Source organism: Echiichthys vipera (assembly GCF_963691815.1).
Source record: "Echiichthys vipera genome assembly, chromosome: 19".
NCBI classification, from domain to species: domain Eukaryota; kingdom Metazoa; phylum Chordata; class Actinopteri; order Perciformes; family Trachinidae; genus Echiichthys; species Echiichthys vipera.
This window is the reverse complement of record NC_139844.1, coordinates 11,436,564-11,456,754: the sequence shown is the minus strand read 5'-3', so window position 1 is coordinate 11,456,754 and position 20,191 is coordinate 11,436,564. Positions and strand designations below refer to the sequence as shown.

At 43.3% G+C, this 20,191-nt stretch overlaps 2 protein-coding genes across 2 annotated transcripts; both read left to right on the top strand.

Moving 5' to 3' along the window:
• Positions 1-3,666: 3,666 nt before the first annotated feature.
• prdm1c (PR domain containing 1c, with ZNF domain) lies at positions 3,667-12,709 on the top strand (the record flags this gene model as incomplete). Its single annotated transcript, XM_083934402.1, has 7 exons — positions 3,667-3,693; positions 5,173-5,430; positions 7,360-7,479; positions 8,472-8,724; positions 10,450-11,477; positions 11,633-11,761; positions 12,155-12,709. 7 exons carry the CDS (start codon positions 3,667-3,669, stop codon positions 12,707-12,709), a joined length of 2,370 nt encoding a protein of 789 aa, XP_083790528.1.
• Positions 12,710-14,088: 1,379 nt separating this feature from the next.
• xkr5a (XK related 5a) lies at positions 14,089-18,441 on the top strand (the record flags this gene model as incomplete). The annotated part of the gene is made up of 7 exons (XM_083934702.1): positions 14,089-14,221; positions 15,314-15,497; positions 15,695-15,879; positions 16,006-16,218; positions 16,537-16,706; positions 16,927-17,038; positions 17,495-18,441. 7 exons carry the CDS (start codon positions 14,089-14,091, stop codon positions 18,439-18,441), a joined length of 1,944 nt encoding a protein of 647 aa, XP_083790828.1.
• Positions 18,442-20,191: the final 1,750 nt, after the last annotated feature.

Here is a 20,191-nt window from a genome sequence, read left to right as displayed (position 1 = left end):
CCTCATCATCGGGGGAGGTGACGGGGAAGGAGTGGTCGCCTTAAGTACCGCTGCGAGAAATGACCCTAGGCAGGTACAGGCCCAACCATGGAAATTACAGGGTCTACAGAGGCCCCAAAGGGACCCTTAGCCTGTGTACAAGCAGCTCTCTGTACTCTTGTTTATTGACATTCCCTGTTGACAAACTGTGTCTTCTGCCAACTTTAAAACGCTTTCCTCATAAGTTATTGGTAAAATGTCCGGTACAGATCGCTTTGGTTATATTTGCAGAATTTCTGAGATATTCTTATGGCGATATGGCTTTACATTGTCAACAGTGACTACATTGTTTTCTATGACAATAAATGTATAGGCTATCTAGCTATAAATGTTGTCCAGACCTCTATGTATTTTCCAAAGAACACACTGTGGATTACAGTTTATTCTGAGGGACTATTTCTTGAATAGAAAGCAGTTCTGTCGAAACCTGTTGAATGTTATAAAAACATCATCTCCATTGAAACAACAACAAATGAATGTCGTTTTTAAATGGAGTAAGCTTAGAGGCAGTTAACTCAAAATCTGGAAAAGTCAACCAAAACTACTTGTATAGCTAATTACCACTAGAGGAGCGGTTTTTACTACAGTTTCAATGTGTATCTTATGTAGACTATATCACAGATATGAACAAAATAAAGTAATTTATATTTAGCTCAACTCACTTTCTGTTCTTCATTGTCTCTGTTGACAGAATCTCAGCCTTTTCTCTCGAAAAACAAAACAAAAATGACATGTATAATAAAATGAAATGAAACATTATATTGTTTATGGCCATTATCATAGGCAAAACTCAATGTAGAAAGTCAGGCATGTAGTACTTAAGGAAGTACCAGGTACTATCCACAACTTTATCTGATGGAAATCCAAAAAGGAGTGAGTTGAGTCAAGCCCTGCCTTGGAAATGCAGCACTGGATGCAAATTTGCCCTGGATAGCGCACCTGTTGCTAGCAAAGCTAACGTACGCGGCACTTAATGATATACTATATGGCTATAGTGGCCCCTTTTCAGCATAAGTCTAGGTATTGCCTGCACAGAACCTTTCTTTCTCTGCCATTTTCTATAATGCTACCTAAAAAAACATAGGAAAAATGTATCAATGTCTCTGCTATTGTCAGTCAGGGAGCTTGTTCTTCTTGTCCTACATAGTAAATTACATTTCTTTTCCTTGGGCGGTCGTGTTCATGTCTCTATACGCTCATCGTCCTGTCATTCTAAGAATGTCATGTGAAATATCAGGTAGTCCAAGCCAACTATAACAGCTAATCACATATATGCCCACGCTCAAAAGCATCCACCCACACAACAAAACTGATGTTCTAGAGCTAGGGCTCTCAATCTTAGAGCCTGCTAAGATGTTGTCGTTATGTGAATTACTCAGACAGTACATATATGAGTAATAGATGTAGTAAAGAGGTTCGGATAGAGGCATTACAGAGGAAGAGGAGGAGGTGGAGGGGAGTTGAATAGAAGGTGATGAATGAGATGACTAAAGGCAAAGGGAAAGAGCGAAAAGGCAAGAGAGAAGTGGATTTTAAATTACATGGTGGCTCATGTCAGCAGCCATAATTAGCAGCTTGGTCAGGTGTGATGAGTGGGACAGGAAGGAAGAAAAGAAGGACAAAACTGCAAAGAAGCCAAGGTAAGTCTATGGGTAACAGAATCTACTTGACACATAGCAATGCAATATGAACGTCCCTGAAATGGAGAAAGTGAATGAGAACAGTGTGCATAGCAAAAGCACCTATGAATGGAAATAAGCCATGCATTCATGCTGTTGTTTGCAGTTTGTCGCGTGTCAAGCGCGTGGATGACATGTCTGAAAATTCAGACAATTCTTAAAATTGCTGGCGGCCTGCCAAGTTAAATGTTGCTTTTGGAGAAAAGAACAAGGGGGGAGCAGACCGGGAGGAAAACCAGGCTACAGATAAACTTACGGCATGACACAAGTATCAACACATTCTGCATCTCACCCCCACTGAGCAGTACAGAGGGACAGCTGGACACAAGTCTCTTCAACATGAAAACACACAACGTAAAAATGATCCTGCATGCACCAGAAAACACAGCCTTAACAGTATTCCATTCGTTTATCTATATTTTAAGTGATAGCATAGTTTCATGTTGCAGCCTTTTGCCCTTTACGCATTTTGATGTGTAAATAGTTGGGATGGGATAGGTATTTTCAATATGAAATGATTTACTATGAAAAGCACAAACACAATAAGGACTTGGGAATTTATTTGGATATGCATTTCTCACTTGGGCAAAATTGTATTGTTACTGTATTATTGTTCATTTCAACAGGTCAATAGAAATAAAATTAATCAGCAAGTATTTTGATTATCATTTATTTCATTTTCAAGCAGAAAAGGCTTCATGTGATACTTCCAGGTTGTCAAATGTGATAATGTGCTGCTTTTCTTGGTCTTACATGATAGTAACATTTAATATTTGATCTGATGACATCACCTTGTGTTCTAGGATAATGTGATGTTTTATTGACCTGATAATGAATTCAGAGAAGAATCTGCATATTAATCAATAACAAAAGTAATCAGTTTTAGCCATAGTTAGACTCTACTTGTTGATTTAAAAGAGATCTCCTATTTGTGGTGGATTACACGTTAAAAGTTGTACAGTTGCAAGTATTACTCTAACAAAAAGAAAATAAGAACTTTGGTTAGTTTGGCATACATCTCTGGTAAGACTCTCTGGAGATGAACGTCAAAGTATCGGTATCAGTGAGTCAAAGAGGCAACACTGAGTGGAAATATTTCAGTCTGCAGCTGTTACTGTGATGAGGACTTGGATATTAAATTTCTTCGTATTCCAGAAGTGTCACTTTACAAACTGTACTTAGGTATTTCAAATCGACTATCTGATTGAGCTGCAGAACATGCAAGGAATGATGCAGGATGAGACGTTTTTGCTTCAAATTTGGCTTTTTTTTTTGTCATGATGGAAGATGGAAGTGTCGAGATCAAGAGTTGTCATATCAGGAACTGTCGTCATGTATATTTAATTTATGGTTTAATCTTCCTTGCAAACAAGATCTCTGAAAGCTTTAACCGAATGGATGTCTTTATAAAAAAAACTTTCCAAACCTTGCTTCACACTGCTCAAGCATCAAAATGACCTCATCTCTTCTGTGTTGTGCCCTTGACTTCCAAACACAACACAGGTATGCTTCCTTCTCACCCAAAGATGGAGTGGATGACTGTCAGAAAATGAAGATGTATTTGTCTGATCCGGACATAGCTGTGTGACAGCAAGTGTAAGCCCCCCACCCCCAGAGAAAGCCTCACGCCCCAGGGCAAGAGAGTGACACACACAAACACTCTCCAAGGAGGAGTCACAAGAGGAAAAGGGAGTGTATCTCTCTCTCTCTCTCTTTCTCTCTCTCTCTCCTCATGTAAGAAGCAAGAGGAAGAGTCACACACTAGTTCAGTTCCTCGATCAGTCACACACAGGTACGCAGGATACTGAGTGAGAGAGAGACAGACAGAGAGAGACAGAGAGAGAGAGAGAGAGAGAGAGATAGAGAGATAGAGAACAAGAGACAGAGGATAGCCACTGGTTGCTCAAAGACAGTCAAGCTTTCAAGCAGGGCACTGACAGCCTGCCTTATGTGTGGCTCCTCTCAAGGCTTCACAGTAAGTGGGCATCCTTCTCAAATCATCTTATTGATACCGATGTAAAATAGATCTTGTGTTAATTTATTGTTATTATTTACCAGAATGAACTGGAGTAAATGTTTGTTACAGATTAACTTTTTTGTTGTTTGTCATTTTATTGTATTTTTTGCATTGCGACGCTGTCCCGCTGCGGAACATAAGGTCACTGTTAGGTTACCTGTAACATGTTGTCCTGCAAGCCACGCAGCAGTGCGCCTGAGTCAAGTCTTGATTTTCAGAATATATTTTCTGCTGTGTCACTGGGTTCGATGGTTTCTGAGTGAGCTGTCACACTTGTGACAGACATTCTGAGTCAGCTGTGGTGACCACTCTTCAGAGAAAATTAGGGTGAAACATCATCCGTATATATCTCATCTCTCTGCAGTTTTATCTGCTTTCCTTTTGTTTCTCTCACTGAGAATACTTTGAGATATGTTGCTATTGCAGCATAAATGCCACTAATGAATATATATATGTCAGATTACTGTGTGACTTTGTTTTAAAAACACCAAAGGGGTAATCACAGGCTTTCATTTAGACAGGCCAACTAAAGATTTATTTCTATGTAAATGTGCAGGATAATGGTATTGCATGACATAAAAGATTCCTACCAGTGCCTAGTGTTGAGTCTTCAGGAGGTCACATGAGTGCTTACCAAATATTACTAACCACAGAATTTATCTATCGTTATCTCAAAGGGAAACTGATGAGTCTGGAAAAGGAAGTTCTGAGAGGGCGATTCTGACCATTGTCTTTTAATCACAAGTCTTCTATCTTCTTCTCTTTCACTATTTCACCATTTCATCCCATCAGTCGGGGCACTCTGCCTTTGTCAGAGCTGAGATGCCTGATAACAATCTTCCTGAGAAAGGTGATAGACAGAAAGAAAGAAAGAAAGACTTTAGACCTGGCTGAAAGCCAAGTCCCAGCCAGTTCAGAGGAAGTCTGGTCGATTCACTGGGAGTGCTGATTTCCTTGTGAAAGTGGTCCTGCTCCGGGGCTGACGTGCACAGGAACCTCCCTTATAGCCCAGGGGTTGTGATTTGGAGAGTCACAGGATGTATGGGACAGTGGGGGCAATGGGGCAGCAAGCACGAAGGTTCCACTTTGAAGTTTGTTTGTCCGGTAATAGATGTTGATGGGAAAGTTAGATTCTCCGCCACTTCTCCACCTCCTTAACATCCCCGACTTGCTCCTGCCTCCTCTGTGTCACATCTTGCACTATGGAATCTAATATTAGCTCCATTCAAAACTTGACTTCCGTTGGTACTTAAGCTGTTGTTTGTGGTGTCTGTTTTTTCCCTTATATTGTGACATAAAAAGAAAAGGTTAAAAGAAAAAAAGGTGTCCTTGGTCAACAATAAGATGACACTCCCATTGCCAAAAATCATCTGGTTGTTTCTTTAATGCAAATTTGACAAGGTATTTCCCTACTTTATGTCTCTATCATTTCTGCAGGCCTCCTCCACTCACTGCACCACAGCCATGTTAACCTCAGAAAACTCACCGCAAAGCACGGGGGTCATCGCAGCAGCGATGCCAGAAACACAGGATGCAGAAATGACATCTTGGAGTGAGGAAAACTTTGAGGAGAAGTGCACTTACATCGTGAAGGACCAACTTCTGGAGGAAGAGCCAGAACACAGCGGCAAGACACGAGCCGAGAGATCCTTACCAAGAAACCTGGCCCTAAAACGCTGCCACAACTCCACAGAGGTACGCAGCAAAGAAGATTTTCCTTGTCTGGGTGTTATTTAAATTGTGGAGTAAAGTTTTAAGAAGTTCTTACAAAAAACCAATGCAGAAAAATGATGCACAAAAATAATCTCAATACATCGTGTGTTATAAAAGCATTTACTGCAGATGTTTATGTTTTGTGTAACTGCCGACTCCTTGCGTCACTCCGACATCCTTCCATCCACTCATCCATTCTCGGGCAGGAAGTACTTGACATGTTGTTGTCTAATTTCAGCCTTTCCCCTCTGCTATGTATGTGTTGAGGCAAAGACGGAGAAAGGCAAGCCCCTCAGCACACGGCCTGAGGTATCTGTGATTAGTAGCTACCTTAGATTCCCAACCCTTTGTCCGAGCACACAATTACACCATAAAGCAGAGCACCAGCACCAGGGCCCACTTTATGGATTACACCATAAATCTTCCTGAGTAAGCGCATTGTGGATACACTGATTTAAAGTGGAGCATAGTTTATGTTTAAAGGTCCTATATTGTAAAAAGAGAGATTTTCATGTCTTTTTTTTTTATCACAAAGCCAGTCAAGGTGCTATATAAATACTGTGAAAGTAACAAAATGGTCAGTGTACGGAGAAATGCGCACAGCCCGTATTCAGAAAACGTGCCTTTAAACGAGCCATCAGGACTTCTGTATGGTTGTGATGTCACAACTATACTATATATAGGAAGAAAGTGCTGCTAAAGAGTTGTTACAGTCATCTCCCAGCTGCAATGATAGTACAAGGACGCAGAGGGCACAGATGTGGAAGACCTATTAATACTGACCAATCAGCTTTTTGAAGAGAGGGGCTTAAAGAGACAGGCACTAAAACAAAGCTTTTTAGACAGATGGTGAATACAGATATATTTAGACAGACAGTGTGAGAAAAAGAGTGTGTTTTGTAAACATGTAAACATGTTCTAGTAGAAACCCAAAATACAAGTATCAACCTGAAAATACGCTTGATTTGGGACCTTTAACCTAATGGACTAAGAGATTGCAGATAGTGGGGTAAATACATGATTAGCCCATAGCTGTCCATGAAAAGGAAACATTAGGTTTCCTTAAGCAAGATTAGGGTTGAGCCTCAGCAGATGAAAGATGGTTGTCAGGCGAGATCAGAGGAAGTAGTCTAGGCGTCTGCAGCAAAATACCTGTACCACCACTTTGACCTTCTAATAAGGTCTGTCTGGAGTCTGGCTGACACCAAAGAGCAGGATACGTTACAGCAATCTGTGACACAAGGACACCTCAAATGTAACATTTCAACAAAGCGAGGCTTAAACTAGCTGATAGACTGGAGATAAACTCTATGGCTAAGCATGTAGTGGTTGATCCAGCTACATACATCATGCCAGTATTGCTCCAAGATGAAAGAGAGACTACTTTACCATTGCTTCAGGGGATAACACAGAGCCCAGAGTGCAGTTGACTGGTCAGGGTGTGCCCATGACACCTTATCCTCTCTCCCCCACCCTGGAGGCCTGAGACAGAGGGGTGAGTTTCACACCTTGAGGTAGCAGAACAAGAGTGGTGGTGAAATTTTAATATGGTAGAGAAACTAAAGATAACGTGGGCGATTGACTTATGAAATATTCAGCATGTGAAGGAACGGACACATTCTGTCACAGCTGAGCAAAATTCTCCTTTTCTCTGGGGAAGATTTGTCAATATATTAACAATAACTAATTGCTTGGTTCCTTTTTCTGGAGACATAAATGTCCAGTGAATTGACTCAATCGTTTTTGTTAATCAGCACAGTGTGGAGAGTCAGATAAGAAGGACTGTATTCCCAAGAATCCCATCCCTCTAATTATGTTTTTCAGCTCTGAGTGCATCCGGCTGCGTGCTCAGGCCTCCAATTTGTGAGCCACTCTGTTGTTTGATGATTTCATGTCCTCCTTGTTGAACAGGTGCTTGGGGTGACCAGTAAGGAGTTGATTCCTAAGGGAACACGTTTTGGCCCTCTGGTGGGGGAAAGCTACACCAACGAAATGTTGCTTGAAGATGCTGACAGGAAGTACTTTTGGAGGGTAAGTGAGCTGTATGTCTGGATTTGACTGCTTGCGCGTGAATTTCGTCTTGATGTGTGTTTAAAAACTGTGTACATCCTGTATTTCCTGGATACGATGCTGTGACTGTGGCATGGCACGAGTTAGCAGTTGTGGTCAACATCTGACATCCTGTGAAAGTATGACTCAGTCTGCCAATGCCTAGGTACCTTTAAATGCTGAGAGATCATATGGGTTCAAATGTGCATGCACTGTATATGTGTGTTTGCCAGTTCTCTGCATGGCTGCCTGAGGTCACACACACACACACACACACACACACACAGCTGTTTGGTTTCAGTGACGCAGCGGTTCTCCTCTCTCTCCGCTTCTCTCGGCAGCGGTATCGCTGCCAGTAAATACACCATACATTTGTCCGCACTTCTCCAGACTCATAAACTCTCACACTGACTAAGCAAGGAAGTGGCTTTGAGCCTGAGAACTGTTATGTTACAAATCAGCAGCATCGGGACATCTTCCATTACACACAAGCGCCTGTGTAATACTACAGCTTAGAGTCAGCAACCTTGAAATCATGCAACCCCAACCAAATCTTGCTACAGCCATAACACAGACAAAGTGTTAACATTACTGCCATGACTCAAGTGACAACACAGCTTCAAAAAGCAGATGGCATAAAGAACTGTTTTATAGGCCTAAAGAGAGGAAGGGGTAACTCTTTACATGAGATCAATTTCAATTGTTTTTTAAAAGGTCAGCAATACTTATACACCACAAAGAGAATAGGTGAGAGTCAGAGTGGGCGAGAGGGTATACCAAATTATAAAATCCAGTCATACAGTGAAAGTCTTATTCAGCGTTGCCTCTGTGAGATGACTTGTGTGCTGCAAACTCAGACAACTCAGACAGCATCTCTCAGCTGAAAGAACATTTAGTATTTACCATAAAGGTACCAGGACATCATGGTTTCAGATTCAAAGCATGTTGTCGTCAACTTATACCTCATCCTGTAGGTCTTCTCAGAGGGGCATTTACACCACATCCTGGATGGTTTGAATGAGGAACGGAGCAACTGGATGCGTTACGTCAACCCAGCCTGTACCATGGAGGAGCAGAACTTGGTTGCCTGCCAGAGCGGTTTGGACGTCTACTTCTACACCATCAAACCACTTCAGCCAGGCCAGGAACTCCTGGTGTGGTACTGCCATGAATTCGCCCAGCGCTGTAACTACCCTCCACTGGGCCAACTGGCTATTGACAGTATTGGTAAGTGTGTGAGTAGTATCTCCAGACATTTCTGAGTCTCGTCGCCTCTCCAGTTAGACATTTTTGTTGCATCTTTGTGTAAACCACCCTTTTTCGTCATTCTCGGATGTTTGTTTTCTTCTGGTTTTGAGTGAGTCGCGTCTTTGTGTAAATCACCCTTTTTCGTCATCCTCGGATGTTTGTTTTCTTCTGGTTTTGAGTGAGTCGCATGATAGGAACATCATCAACTCAACCACTCACTCTATACACACATGGGCTCAATCGGACATTACACAGACTTTGCACTAGAGAGATAGCAGGGTAAAGTCGATGTCAGGTCAGGCTGATTTGGACATTTGCGTTCTCACATACAACTCCTCCAGGTAATCTCTAGATAATTTCAGGTTTGCAGTGAATGTGGGAAAGAGACTAGTAAGACTCCCAATCAAAGCGCCGGCTGACTGACACAGCCTTTGTGTGCGTGTTTAAGAAGTTACTCAGTCACACCCACGGCCTTTTTGTTACAGCAGGACACAAAGGAGGAGGGTAGTGTCCTGAAAGTAGAGAGGGTCTGTCTCCAGGTATAGCCACAGTACCTGTGTAAGATGAGCCCAATTTCAGGACTTAAGGCAATGTTTCAGTTTCCCTTTTTTAACTCTGCATAGAAACACAGCTGGCAGCTCTTTGACACACAAAGCATTTGGCTTTCATTCACAAACACAAAGAGTGCACATGCTAGTATACAGACCGCCTGCACACACCAAAATACTCATTTACACGCACGCTCACACACAAGAGGCTGCCTGAGGTGCTGACAGAATTCTGGCACGACTCCTCTTCTTTATTTGGCTCTTAAAGAGGAAGAGAGGTAGGAACCGCTCCAGTGACTACTTGAACTTCCTGACAAGACGACCCGCTGACAGATTGGTATCTCACTGAGTGTCGGCTGTTTGTTTGCTGAGAGCTGGCCTCTCAGGAGAGGGGGGAGGGTAACATGGAGGAGCACACAGTAGATAAGGGTTGCTCTGTGTTTGAGTGGGTTGATGTAAATTATGTCCAGGAGTAGGTGAAATGTGCATGCATACTTCTGTATTTCGTCTTCCTCTGTGTGTCAGCTTGCACCCTTTGTCTATTCTGGAGCAAGTCAGTTAAGCAGATTCTCTCCTCATGACTTCCTGGGTAGAAAGTGGGGAGATTTGCTCAGATGAATTACATATTTAGATTCATAAAGTTGACCTGTGTGTAGACTTTAGGGGAAAATAAACGTTATTCATAAGTCAGTTGATGTTGATGGGTATATTTTCCACTCCATCAAGCATCTTTCAGGATTATTTATGTATGTGGTTTATCAGTCACTTTCAGATAAAAAGTATTTTTCTTATCCTGTGTATCCTGTCCTGCTTCTGGCGGAAATACTGGCCAGCAGTTTAATGAAAGTAACAGACTGTACCCACTAAGTATGTTTCCTAATGCCTATTGTTTCACATGTGATATACACTTTCATAAAAATGAAAGTCTGGGAGATGGTGCACAGACAGGCACACACACCTTATACAAACACAGCATAAAGCTTTGGACTACGAGAGCATGTAACTTTAAGTGAAGATAAGCCGTGATTTCAAGAAGGAACTTGTGCATGACTACATTAATATCATGGGAGTATGTGTCACTCACTGAATGATGATACTAAAAATAAAATGATCCACCTTTTTCTGATGTCATGTCATGTATTTATTTGTCCCACAGAACAGAGTCGAGCTCAGGAGAAAACAACAGGGAAACGAGGACACAGCGTGTCTGAAATCCTCCAAGACAAACCTTCCAAATCCCCGACTACCTGCCCCAAACGTCTGGATATTCCCTTGTCTCAGACCAACCACTCAGCAGTTTTTCCCCTGTGTCCCCGTGTTGTCTACCCAATCCAGCCCCACTCTGAATCCATCCATGGACATAGATATGCAACTCATCCACCTCTGCCATCATGTAGCCCTCCAGCTGCCAAAAGACCAGGTCTAAGTGGTCTTGTTCCGTCCAGTTTGCACTTCACCCTTCAGCACAGTCAAGGCCCTGTTATAGCCAAACCATACCAAGAGCCCTCTGTGTCTGATCGAGTTCATCCTGCTCTGAGACATTCTCCCTATCTGCTGCCTCCCTACTCACTTGGCCTTAACAGCATTCTACCTCATTCATACCCTTTCTACAGAGATCGACTGAAACCTCACTTAACACTCTCATCTCATATACTGCCCTTTGACAGCTATGCACACTTCCTCCATCCTATGGCTAACGGACACAAAGACTCAACACTTGCACTATCAAACACCAAACAAGACCTCATTCTTTCCCCAACCAGTGAGCACAGAGACAACAAGGACCTCATATCTGATAGGACAAACTACCTCAGAATCCCCTCAGATGGCCTCAGAGATCTCAAACACTCTCCTCCCAGCAATGTCCAAGCAGACCTGGCCATACCTGCCACATCCAGTGGATCAACCTTGGCCACCTCTCTCCGCAGAGCACCGCCCTCTCTTGCGCCTGGAGGATGCTCACCACCAGTGGGCATGGCCGCCTTTTCAGACTGCCTCCCTTCCAAACCCACCTCTGCCACTCAGAGCAATACTGAGGATGCAATGGACCTTAGGAAGATCAAACGAGGTGGGCAGATCATTGGTTACAAGACCCTGTCTTACCCCCTCACCAGGCAGAATGGAAAGATTCGGTATGAATGCAACATCTGTGGAAAGGTCTTTGGGCAGCTGTCCAACCTCAAGGTTAGTTCCTCTTAATCATATTAGTAATGAAGGGAGGTAAAAAAAAATTCTAAATACAGTGACTTTAAACTATCTTTCACAACCAGCCACCGTGGTTTCTTGAGTGTGAAAGAATAAATAAATGTAAATACTCATCCTCGACATGTTGTCCTCAGGTCCATCTGAGAGTGCACAGCGGAGAGCGTCCTTTCAGGTGTCAGACCTGCAGTAAAACTTTCACTCAGCTGGCGCACCTGCAGAAACACTACCTGGTTCACACTGGAGAGAAGCCTCATGAATGCAAGGTATGACTATAACTTAAAGAAACAGTTTGACATTTTGGGAAAGATTTCCCAATCACTCTGATGTCTATGGTTGGAGCCAGCCGTCAGTTAGCTTAGCTTAGCTCAGGGTAAAGAAGCAGCCAGCCTGAAAGTCAGCATCCCTATCTAAAGCGCACTAATTAACATGTTATACAGAATCTTGTTTGTTCAATCCATACAAAAATGGAAGTGTAAAAATGTCAATTTACTTGGCCCCTAGAAGTGACTTTGAGTCTTCTGGCTAAGAAACAGTCCAACATAACTACAACTAATGTTTTTAAATTTTCAACAACAAAGGGTGTATACTTTTTGCAGTACTGTCCATAAATCTAAATATTCAAAAAACATGTTCTCCACGGCTCTGTTTTGACACAGGTGTGCCATAAGCGATTCAGTAGCACAAGTAACCTGAAGACCCACCAACGGCTACACTCAGGTGAGAGGCCTTACCAGTGCAAGCTCTGCCCAGCCCGCTTCACTCAATTCGTCCACCTCAAGCTCCACAAACGCCTCCACACTGGTGAACGACCTCACAGGTGTCCCTGCTGCCCCTGCGCCTATTTCCACTACTGCAGCCTCCAGGTGCACCTCCAAGGCTTCTGCCCTCACTCCCCAACGGCCTCCCACAGACACTCGCCAGAGGAGCTACACCGAATCAATGCAGAGATTGAGAGATTTGACATAAGCGAGGGGGCAGAGCAGCTCGAGGTCATGACTGCAGAAGCCGACATGGACAAGGGAAATGTTATTGACCTAATAAGGAAGATGGAGACTAATACCTCTACTCACAATGGCGAAGAAGGGGAAACTGAGCTGAGCATCTACAAATCAGTAAAGGCGTGTTCTGCTGTTAAGCTGCATCATGGCAGTCCTCTACCTTTGCATTCAAACAGCATCAAACTGGAGTCAGGCTGCATATCAGAGGCCTAAGACAGCCTTGCTAATCCAGCCATATAATCCTTACAGGTCAACTCGGCAGCTGTCTGTTACTGCTGTATTTGAAGTAAAGCCTTATCTCAATCACAGATTGCCTAGCCTATACTCTACACAGGCTGTAGTGTGTGAAGAATCATGACTTTACCAGCATGGCCTGGGACCAATGACTTGATACATTTACATTGTTGTTAATTTATTCTGTTGCTAACATTAATCTAAAATGTATAAAAAAGATTTTCTGCTATTTTTTTGTATCTCTGAAACTCTTCATGGAACAACAACTAAACACGTGATTTTGCATAAACAAAGATTTTGATTCACTGTCTGAATGTTTCCATTTGAATGTGTGCTCATTTAGGCCTCCTATTTAAAGTGTCAATTACTGTACATGCAGGACCATGTAGTTTTTAAGTGACAATGTAGTAGAGGAAACCTCACTTGTTTAGATGTATGGTATACTTGCCTTTTTACTGTGTCTGTAGGTGCTGATACGGTGACGTAGATAAACATCCTGTTATGAGTCTTTAGACACTCACCACCAGTAAGTGCCAACTTGGAAAAAACAAAACAACACGCAAAAAAATGCCTTCACGATCAATAAGATCCTGCTGCTAATTTTGTACATGTACTTCCATATTTCAATTTCAATGTTAATCAGCTGACAGACAATAAGCCCACAACAGATGACACTTTATTCCGAGTCATAAACGCAGATGTCATATTATTTCTAACCATAGCCTATATCTTTGAAAAATGTATGACTGCTTGGATAAATATCATGACAAGTCGTGGGGAGCAGATGGTCTCCTTTGCTCTGTCACTTTATGTGCAGTAACATTAGCATTCTGTGATCCTCACATTACAATTTAAAAAGGGTGTCAGGTGGCGTAATGTTCAAAGTGGCCGGCCAGTGAAGAGACAAATTCCAACTTACAGAGCATGCATCTTCACAGAAAAATCGAACTGTTGCTGTATAATTATTGGGGGAAAAAACACAAAAACCCTGCACACCCAGGCTCACACAGGACATGACCTGTGACTTCATATGGGTACAGTACATACATACATACAAACTCTGATCAATAAGTCCATTATTAGGAAATAAGTAGAATGTACCAATGACACATTAGGGCCTTTCTGATTGAAACAAGTGGTGAGAGAGGTCATGCTCCAGAGGTGGATGGAAGGTGAGCAGCCCTGTACAGTACAGCTGGTAAACTGATGCCCCTTTAAAACCGCGCAGTGACGTCATATATTTTTGACTGGGGGCAGAGGCAGCGGGAGAAGAAGAAGGGAGCGGATGTACCCAGGCCAGGCTGAAGGATGCCCAGGATAATGTCACCCGTCTGTTCTCTCTCCCATCTACCCGTATCATGATGGACGCTGCAGGGGCGCTCGCCCGCAGGATGCCGTCGGCGGCCCGGCGGAGCGGATGCTGGATAGCGTGGTGCCAGGCGCTCCTGCTCGGCGTGTCGGCGCTGGTCATCGTGGCCGAACGGACCGCTCGTAAGTGGGCATAATTCTCCGCGATATAGCGGGCTGCTAGTTAGCTTGTCCGGGCTGAAACGGCATGGGACAACAGGGCAGGGGAGTGTTGCATTGGTGGAGAATGTTCGTTGGCTTGGATGAATGAAACATGCTGTTGCTCAGCCATTGTGCTCCGTGTTGGAGCTTTCCAGCAGCAGCCATAGATCAGGTTAGAAAGACCATTCAAGTGTTGACGCTATAGCACAGCCCTTACTGTTGAATTTTCAAACCTGGCTGTGTGTTTTTAATGCATAGGGATGTAATACATGTATTGGTTAGCCAAGCTGGGGGCCCAGGACCTCCAGGGGTCATTCGGCAGAGTCAGAGCTGAAACTGATAACCTCCACAGTTAACAGGCTGACCTGGATACCGGATATCATGCTCAGCGTTTAGATACCTCTGGCACCCACCATTCAGAAAAACATATTATTATTATTATAAGCATTTTAATGCATGCACATCTGGAGTGTGTTTTGAAAACAACGTGCAGCGCTCTCAGGTGTGATGATTCCGTGACTAAGCAGATCAATGGGGAAAGGACAGGGCACAAGAGAGACGAGGTGACTGGATGAGTACAAAGTGTGACTTTGCCTTCAGCAGGTATACCATTCCCCCAAGAGAAAAAAAAATACTGTGCTGCTGCATGGACCGAAACTGTGTCACAGCACAAATAAATAAGACTGTAGTCAAAATGATCAATGTGTTATTTTTCACAATGCAATCGTTCTTATGTAATTAAAGACAAATGATTGCAGGCGGTGTTAAAGTCAGGAGTCAGACTCTGGTATTTTCTTAGTGGAGCTTGTACAGTATCATCTCATTAGAACAGCTTCCTCTTAAATTAAAGGATAATTCACAGCAAGGTGTCAGTGCTCTTTAGTTTATCTAGGACTTTGCTGGCTTCTGCTGCTATCCAAACAAATGCATTTCAATTAAAAAACTGCACGACTGTGTGATAAATCAGACTGTAGTGAAGCATATGACTTCTTCACTAAAACAAACATATCATACACAACATACTTATACCACCTTGCATCTGTGTGTCTGCATGTTTGTGTGTGTGTGTGTTAGTGATCTATTGTATAGGGTTTTACCTTTGGAATGAGGAGACGCAGTGGGCGGGCCTCACTCTCGGCCTCTTTCTACCAGGGACGGCAGTCCAGTTGCTTAGTATGAAATGGTACTACGACGACGGTGATGACAGGCGATGCTACCTCTCTGTCATACACATACTGCACTTGGGCATCTTCAAAAGGTAAGCTCTTTGAAACTCCAAATGTTATATTACAAAATAAAGCATTGTTTGCATATATAGAATATGTTGTGAGATTCCAATCCAGTGTGTCCTTGTGGGAAACAAACTAATCAAATACACACAAAAAATGGTTCTGTCATTGAAACCTTCACCATGAGGTTACTGTGTATCATGTCTCTGTCTCCCTCTTCTGTCAGGTTATGGGACTGCATGAGGTCTGTGTTGCGCATGCAGGGCTCAGTGGCTGAGCTTGGAGCTGCTGTCATGCAGCAGGCAGATGTTGCTGCTCTTTGGTTGCTGGAGGCCCTCGTCCTCACGCTGCCACAGAGCCTGTTGCAGGCATATGTTGTGGTGTCCACTGATGTGGGCATCATGTCCCCAGGTGACCTGATCTTAGCATTAACTACTGGCTCTGAATTGTGTTTGTGGCATGCCAGTGTTTGAAGACAGTGTCTGAATAATACTTACATACTTACTCCATACTTTCTCCTTCTGTTTCTACCTTCAGTGGCCTATTGCTGTGGTCTGTGTGTGCTGTCTATATCCTGGGCCCTGGTGCTGTACAGCAGAGCCTGCTGTCTGATACGACCGGGCCACCTGGCTATGCCTCCGGCAGCCCTGCTGTGCCAGCTGGTGTGGAGGGCAGGCATGCTGGGTGCAAGGGTGACTTGCCTGATGTTCTTTGCCAGGGTCTTTAACTGGTGGGTCTGTGGAGTAGCAGGTGAGCAGTAACCTCCATGGGTGCTTTTGTAGACGACACAATAGTCCGGCACCTTTTTGAAAGGAGAAGAAAGGGTGTAATGAAATGATAATTATTTCCTTAAAGTAACATTGTACACAAATGTTAGTAGAGCTTAAACCCAGGCAGACATTGTTTTTATTTATACCTAAGTAAATGTAATTGTAATTATCCTCAGTGATGCAGCATGTCCTATTTATCCTGTTTTCTTACCTTGCTTCTCTGCATCAGCTTGATACACTGCATATGGATTCCCTATTGTACTTGTATTTCCTAGTCTATTTTTATGTTGACCTCCAGGTTTCCACTGGCTCACAGCCTCCTTCTGGCTGGTATCACAGCAACCAGACATCTGCACCGGCCCCTGGTGTTGGCGTGCCTTTAATGGCATTATGGGGCTCGTCCACGTCTTCCTCTTCCTCAACGTCAAAGACGGACCCTCGCGCTTCCGCATGGCCAGTTTTTATGCAGTAAGATGGGACTTTTCCCAGTGTTTGCCTGCTTTCAATATGTATTCTACATACAGCACTGCCTCATTGACTTACAGTACACAGTGCAACTGCACACACATAGATATACTGTACACACACAGATAGTTTGCATTGTCATCCTCACCTCTGCATGCTTAGCTTACAGTGACGTAAAGCTGTCTATAGATGACTGATAGTGTGACCTTCACTCCTCCTTCAGTTCATGCTCGTAGAGAACGCCACTCTGATGCTGGCCGCCTCCGACTTCCTTAGCGAAGCATCATGGGACAGCATGACCCTTCCTACCACTGTGCTGTGTAGCTTTCTCCTCGGTGAGTCACTCCCTCTATCTGCGCTCCCTTTGTTTTGGAACAGATTTCGTTCAGATGTTGTCGATGCTCAATGGTTATAATTAGATTGTTATCAAAATGTGTAATAGTTTCTGTGGTATCTGAGTAATACAACCCCGATAGTGATTCAAATGAGTTCAAACTAATTCTAAGTCGGGAAACATAGCTGTGGTAGAACAGTACAAACATAATAGATTTGTTGCAGTATGTGCACTCCTGTTATGATTTGGCACTATAAATAAAATTGAAATGAATTGGAATATATTCATATACAAGAGCTTGGGCTTTTTCAGTCAGTTTGATACATAATAGTAAATAATAATTGTCTTTATAACGGCATTGACTAGTCATGGGAGGGTGAGTTGAATGTGCGCTATAGAATATACAAATACTAAAACATACTTAGTGTACTAAAATCAACTCTTCCCCGTTTCCCAGGCGCTACCTCTCTTGTCCTATATTACCGGTTCCTCCACCCAAAGTCGACAGAGATCTCCCAGGGTATGAACCACAACCACATGGGCAGCACATGTATAGAACGAGGGGAGTCCTCCTTCTCTCTCGGGGACAAAAGCCTGCCAGCTGCCTCCATTCAAAACCACGGCAGCTTCTCCCTCTCAGGTGTGGCTGGCTCTCTGCTGGAGCACCCAGGAACCTGCGGGGGCCGTGCTAACAGCTCCTGCCCTTGTTACCACCACCACTGGCTCCTGATCCGGCTGGCTCTGAAAACAGGAGACCTAGGGAAGATCAACAGAGCATACGGGGCCGGCGGAGCAGCAGCCATACTGGACATGGAGGAGTACAACCAAGAGTTTAAGAGTAACGAGGGCATGACTATCACAGCAGGCGGCAGCTGTGGGGGGGCCTCCACTTCTGAGTCTCAGGGGAAAGGCCTGGCACCTCTCTCGGACTGCAAAGACGAGTTCCAGAGCGTAAGCGAGCAAACGTCAACCGAACAACCTGAAGAAGAGGACGACAGTCTGGAGATGGAGAGCCCGATGGAGTCACCCACATCAGATTTCAAAAGGAGCTCACCAGAGGGCAAGTCTGTGTTTGGAGACAGTCCAGAGCCATACTTCTGCCCTACAGAGTCAAGTTCAACCTTGTATTTCAGCGCTGATCCTCAGTCTCCCAGCAGTGCCAGTAACCCCCGCTTGGACCGGGACAGTGGGGGCGTGGAACAGGGGATTCGCCTCAACTCAATCCCCAGCGATCCAGCCCTTCACAGAGATATCCGCGGGCTCATGGGCCGGGTTGGGCCACGCTGCACTTCCACTCCTAAATTGGACTCTGGAGTGCTGGACTCCCCGTCTAGTGTCCCTCATCTCACAGGTCCCAGGAGGCAACTTATCATGTCACGAAGAGATGAAGACGATAACTTCTAGCTTTCTCAGACAGAATCAGGGGAAGAGTAACAGCAACTTATCCAACATCAAAGGAGCACACCAGCTTTTTGGAAGTTTCTTTTTTCATCCGCTCAGAGATGTAACATGAGAAGGATGGCAGAATTTTCACCTCTTTATGTCTATATATTTAGTACACTGTGGGGCATAGTATATGCAATCATTCTGGGATAACGCTAAGCTAGTGTGTACTCTTCTTAAATCATAAACTATTTTTAAAAGCACTGCTTTGCCCAAATGCAGGACGCACAGAGGTGAAACCTTCAGCAGTGTTTTTATCAGACATGAAGAGGATAATTAAAGAGCTAATTGGCCACAAAAGTGGTATATAAAGCTCAGACACACCTTCTACCTGACTTAACATTTTTTGTATTGTTTTAGTAGCAATTACGTTCAAACAGTAATTATACTGTGCAACAAAGTGAACACTGAGCTCGGCCAGGTTCCAATTACATATTAAGAAGGTTATATATATTGTGAGTTATATCAATAATAATCATTACAATTATGCAGCTCTTTTATGATCTCGGACAACTGATGGGCTCTGTATGACACACCGAAACTGCTGTTATTCGTGAGAATAGAGAAACTATTCCTAGATCTAAAGGAACAGCAGTGTTTGACTTCTGAGTCTTTATCATATCAGCGCAAGCTAACTAAGGCTTAGTTAGCTTTTTTAAAAGCACAATTATCTGATGTATCATACTTCTATTGCTGTGATTTTTTGTTAGTCCCATAAAAAAATGAACAAATCCCCAGCCCTCTCAGAGAATAATCTATTTTTTGTATAATCATGTCAACTGGCATTGCTTTGAGTGGGGCTAGTGTGTCAACCTGGCGAAAACTGTGTTTGATGTTTTATCTTTATTTACATGTTGACCATGTAATTGCTAAAATGTCTTTTGAATTTACATTATGGTGGATACAAAATAATGTCTCAGGCATAGGCTGTAAAAGCTTTCAAATGTCTATTGTATAACAAAAGGAAAATATGCTAATGAGGTACTTGTAGTGACTTTTTTATGTGCTCTTGATTGCTATTTCTAGGGCACAAATACATTTTTGTCCATACCTGTTCTGTAAAGGGATGAAATCCTCTAACAAGGCAGTGAAATGATGCTGGGGTTTCCTTGTACCCAGGTGACTGCCTGTATGAACTTTTGAACTGTGAAGTGCAAGGCCACTGGTGGCTTCAAATAAGCAATAAATAGCCGACATGGCGGGTTGACTGGAATACAAGTGTTTGTAATTATTTAAACATTGATCAATGTTTTTATTTATTTATTTATATATATATATATATATATATATTTACTACGTGTACTGCTCCATGACCACCAGTGGTGGAAGAAGTATTCAGATCTTTTACTCAAGTAAGTATAGTACCATAGTTTAGAAATACTGTTACAAGTTAAAGTCCTGCATTTAAATTATTCATTCATTCATTCATTCATCTTCAACCGCTTATCCCGGGGTCGGGGTCGTGGGGGTGCTGGAGCCTATCCCAGCTGACATCGGGCGTGAGGTGGGGTACACCCTGGACAGGACGCCAGTCTATCACAGGGCACACAGAGACGTACAGAGACAGACAACCATTCACACCTACGGGCAATTTTAGAGTCATCAATTAACCTAACACGTGCATGTTTTTGGACTGAAATTAATAAAGTATTATTACCAATGTATAGAATAAAAGAAGTAAAGTACTTATTATGCAAAAGGGCCTAATGTT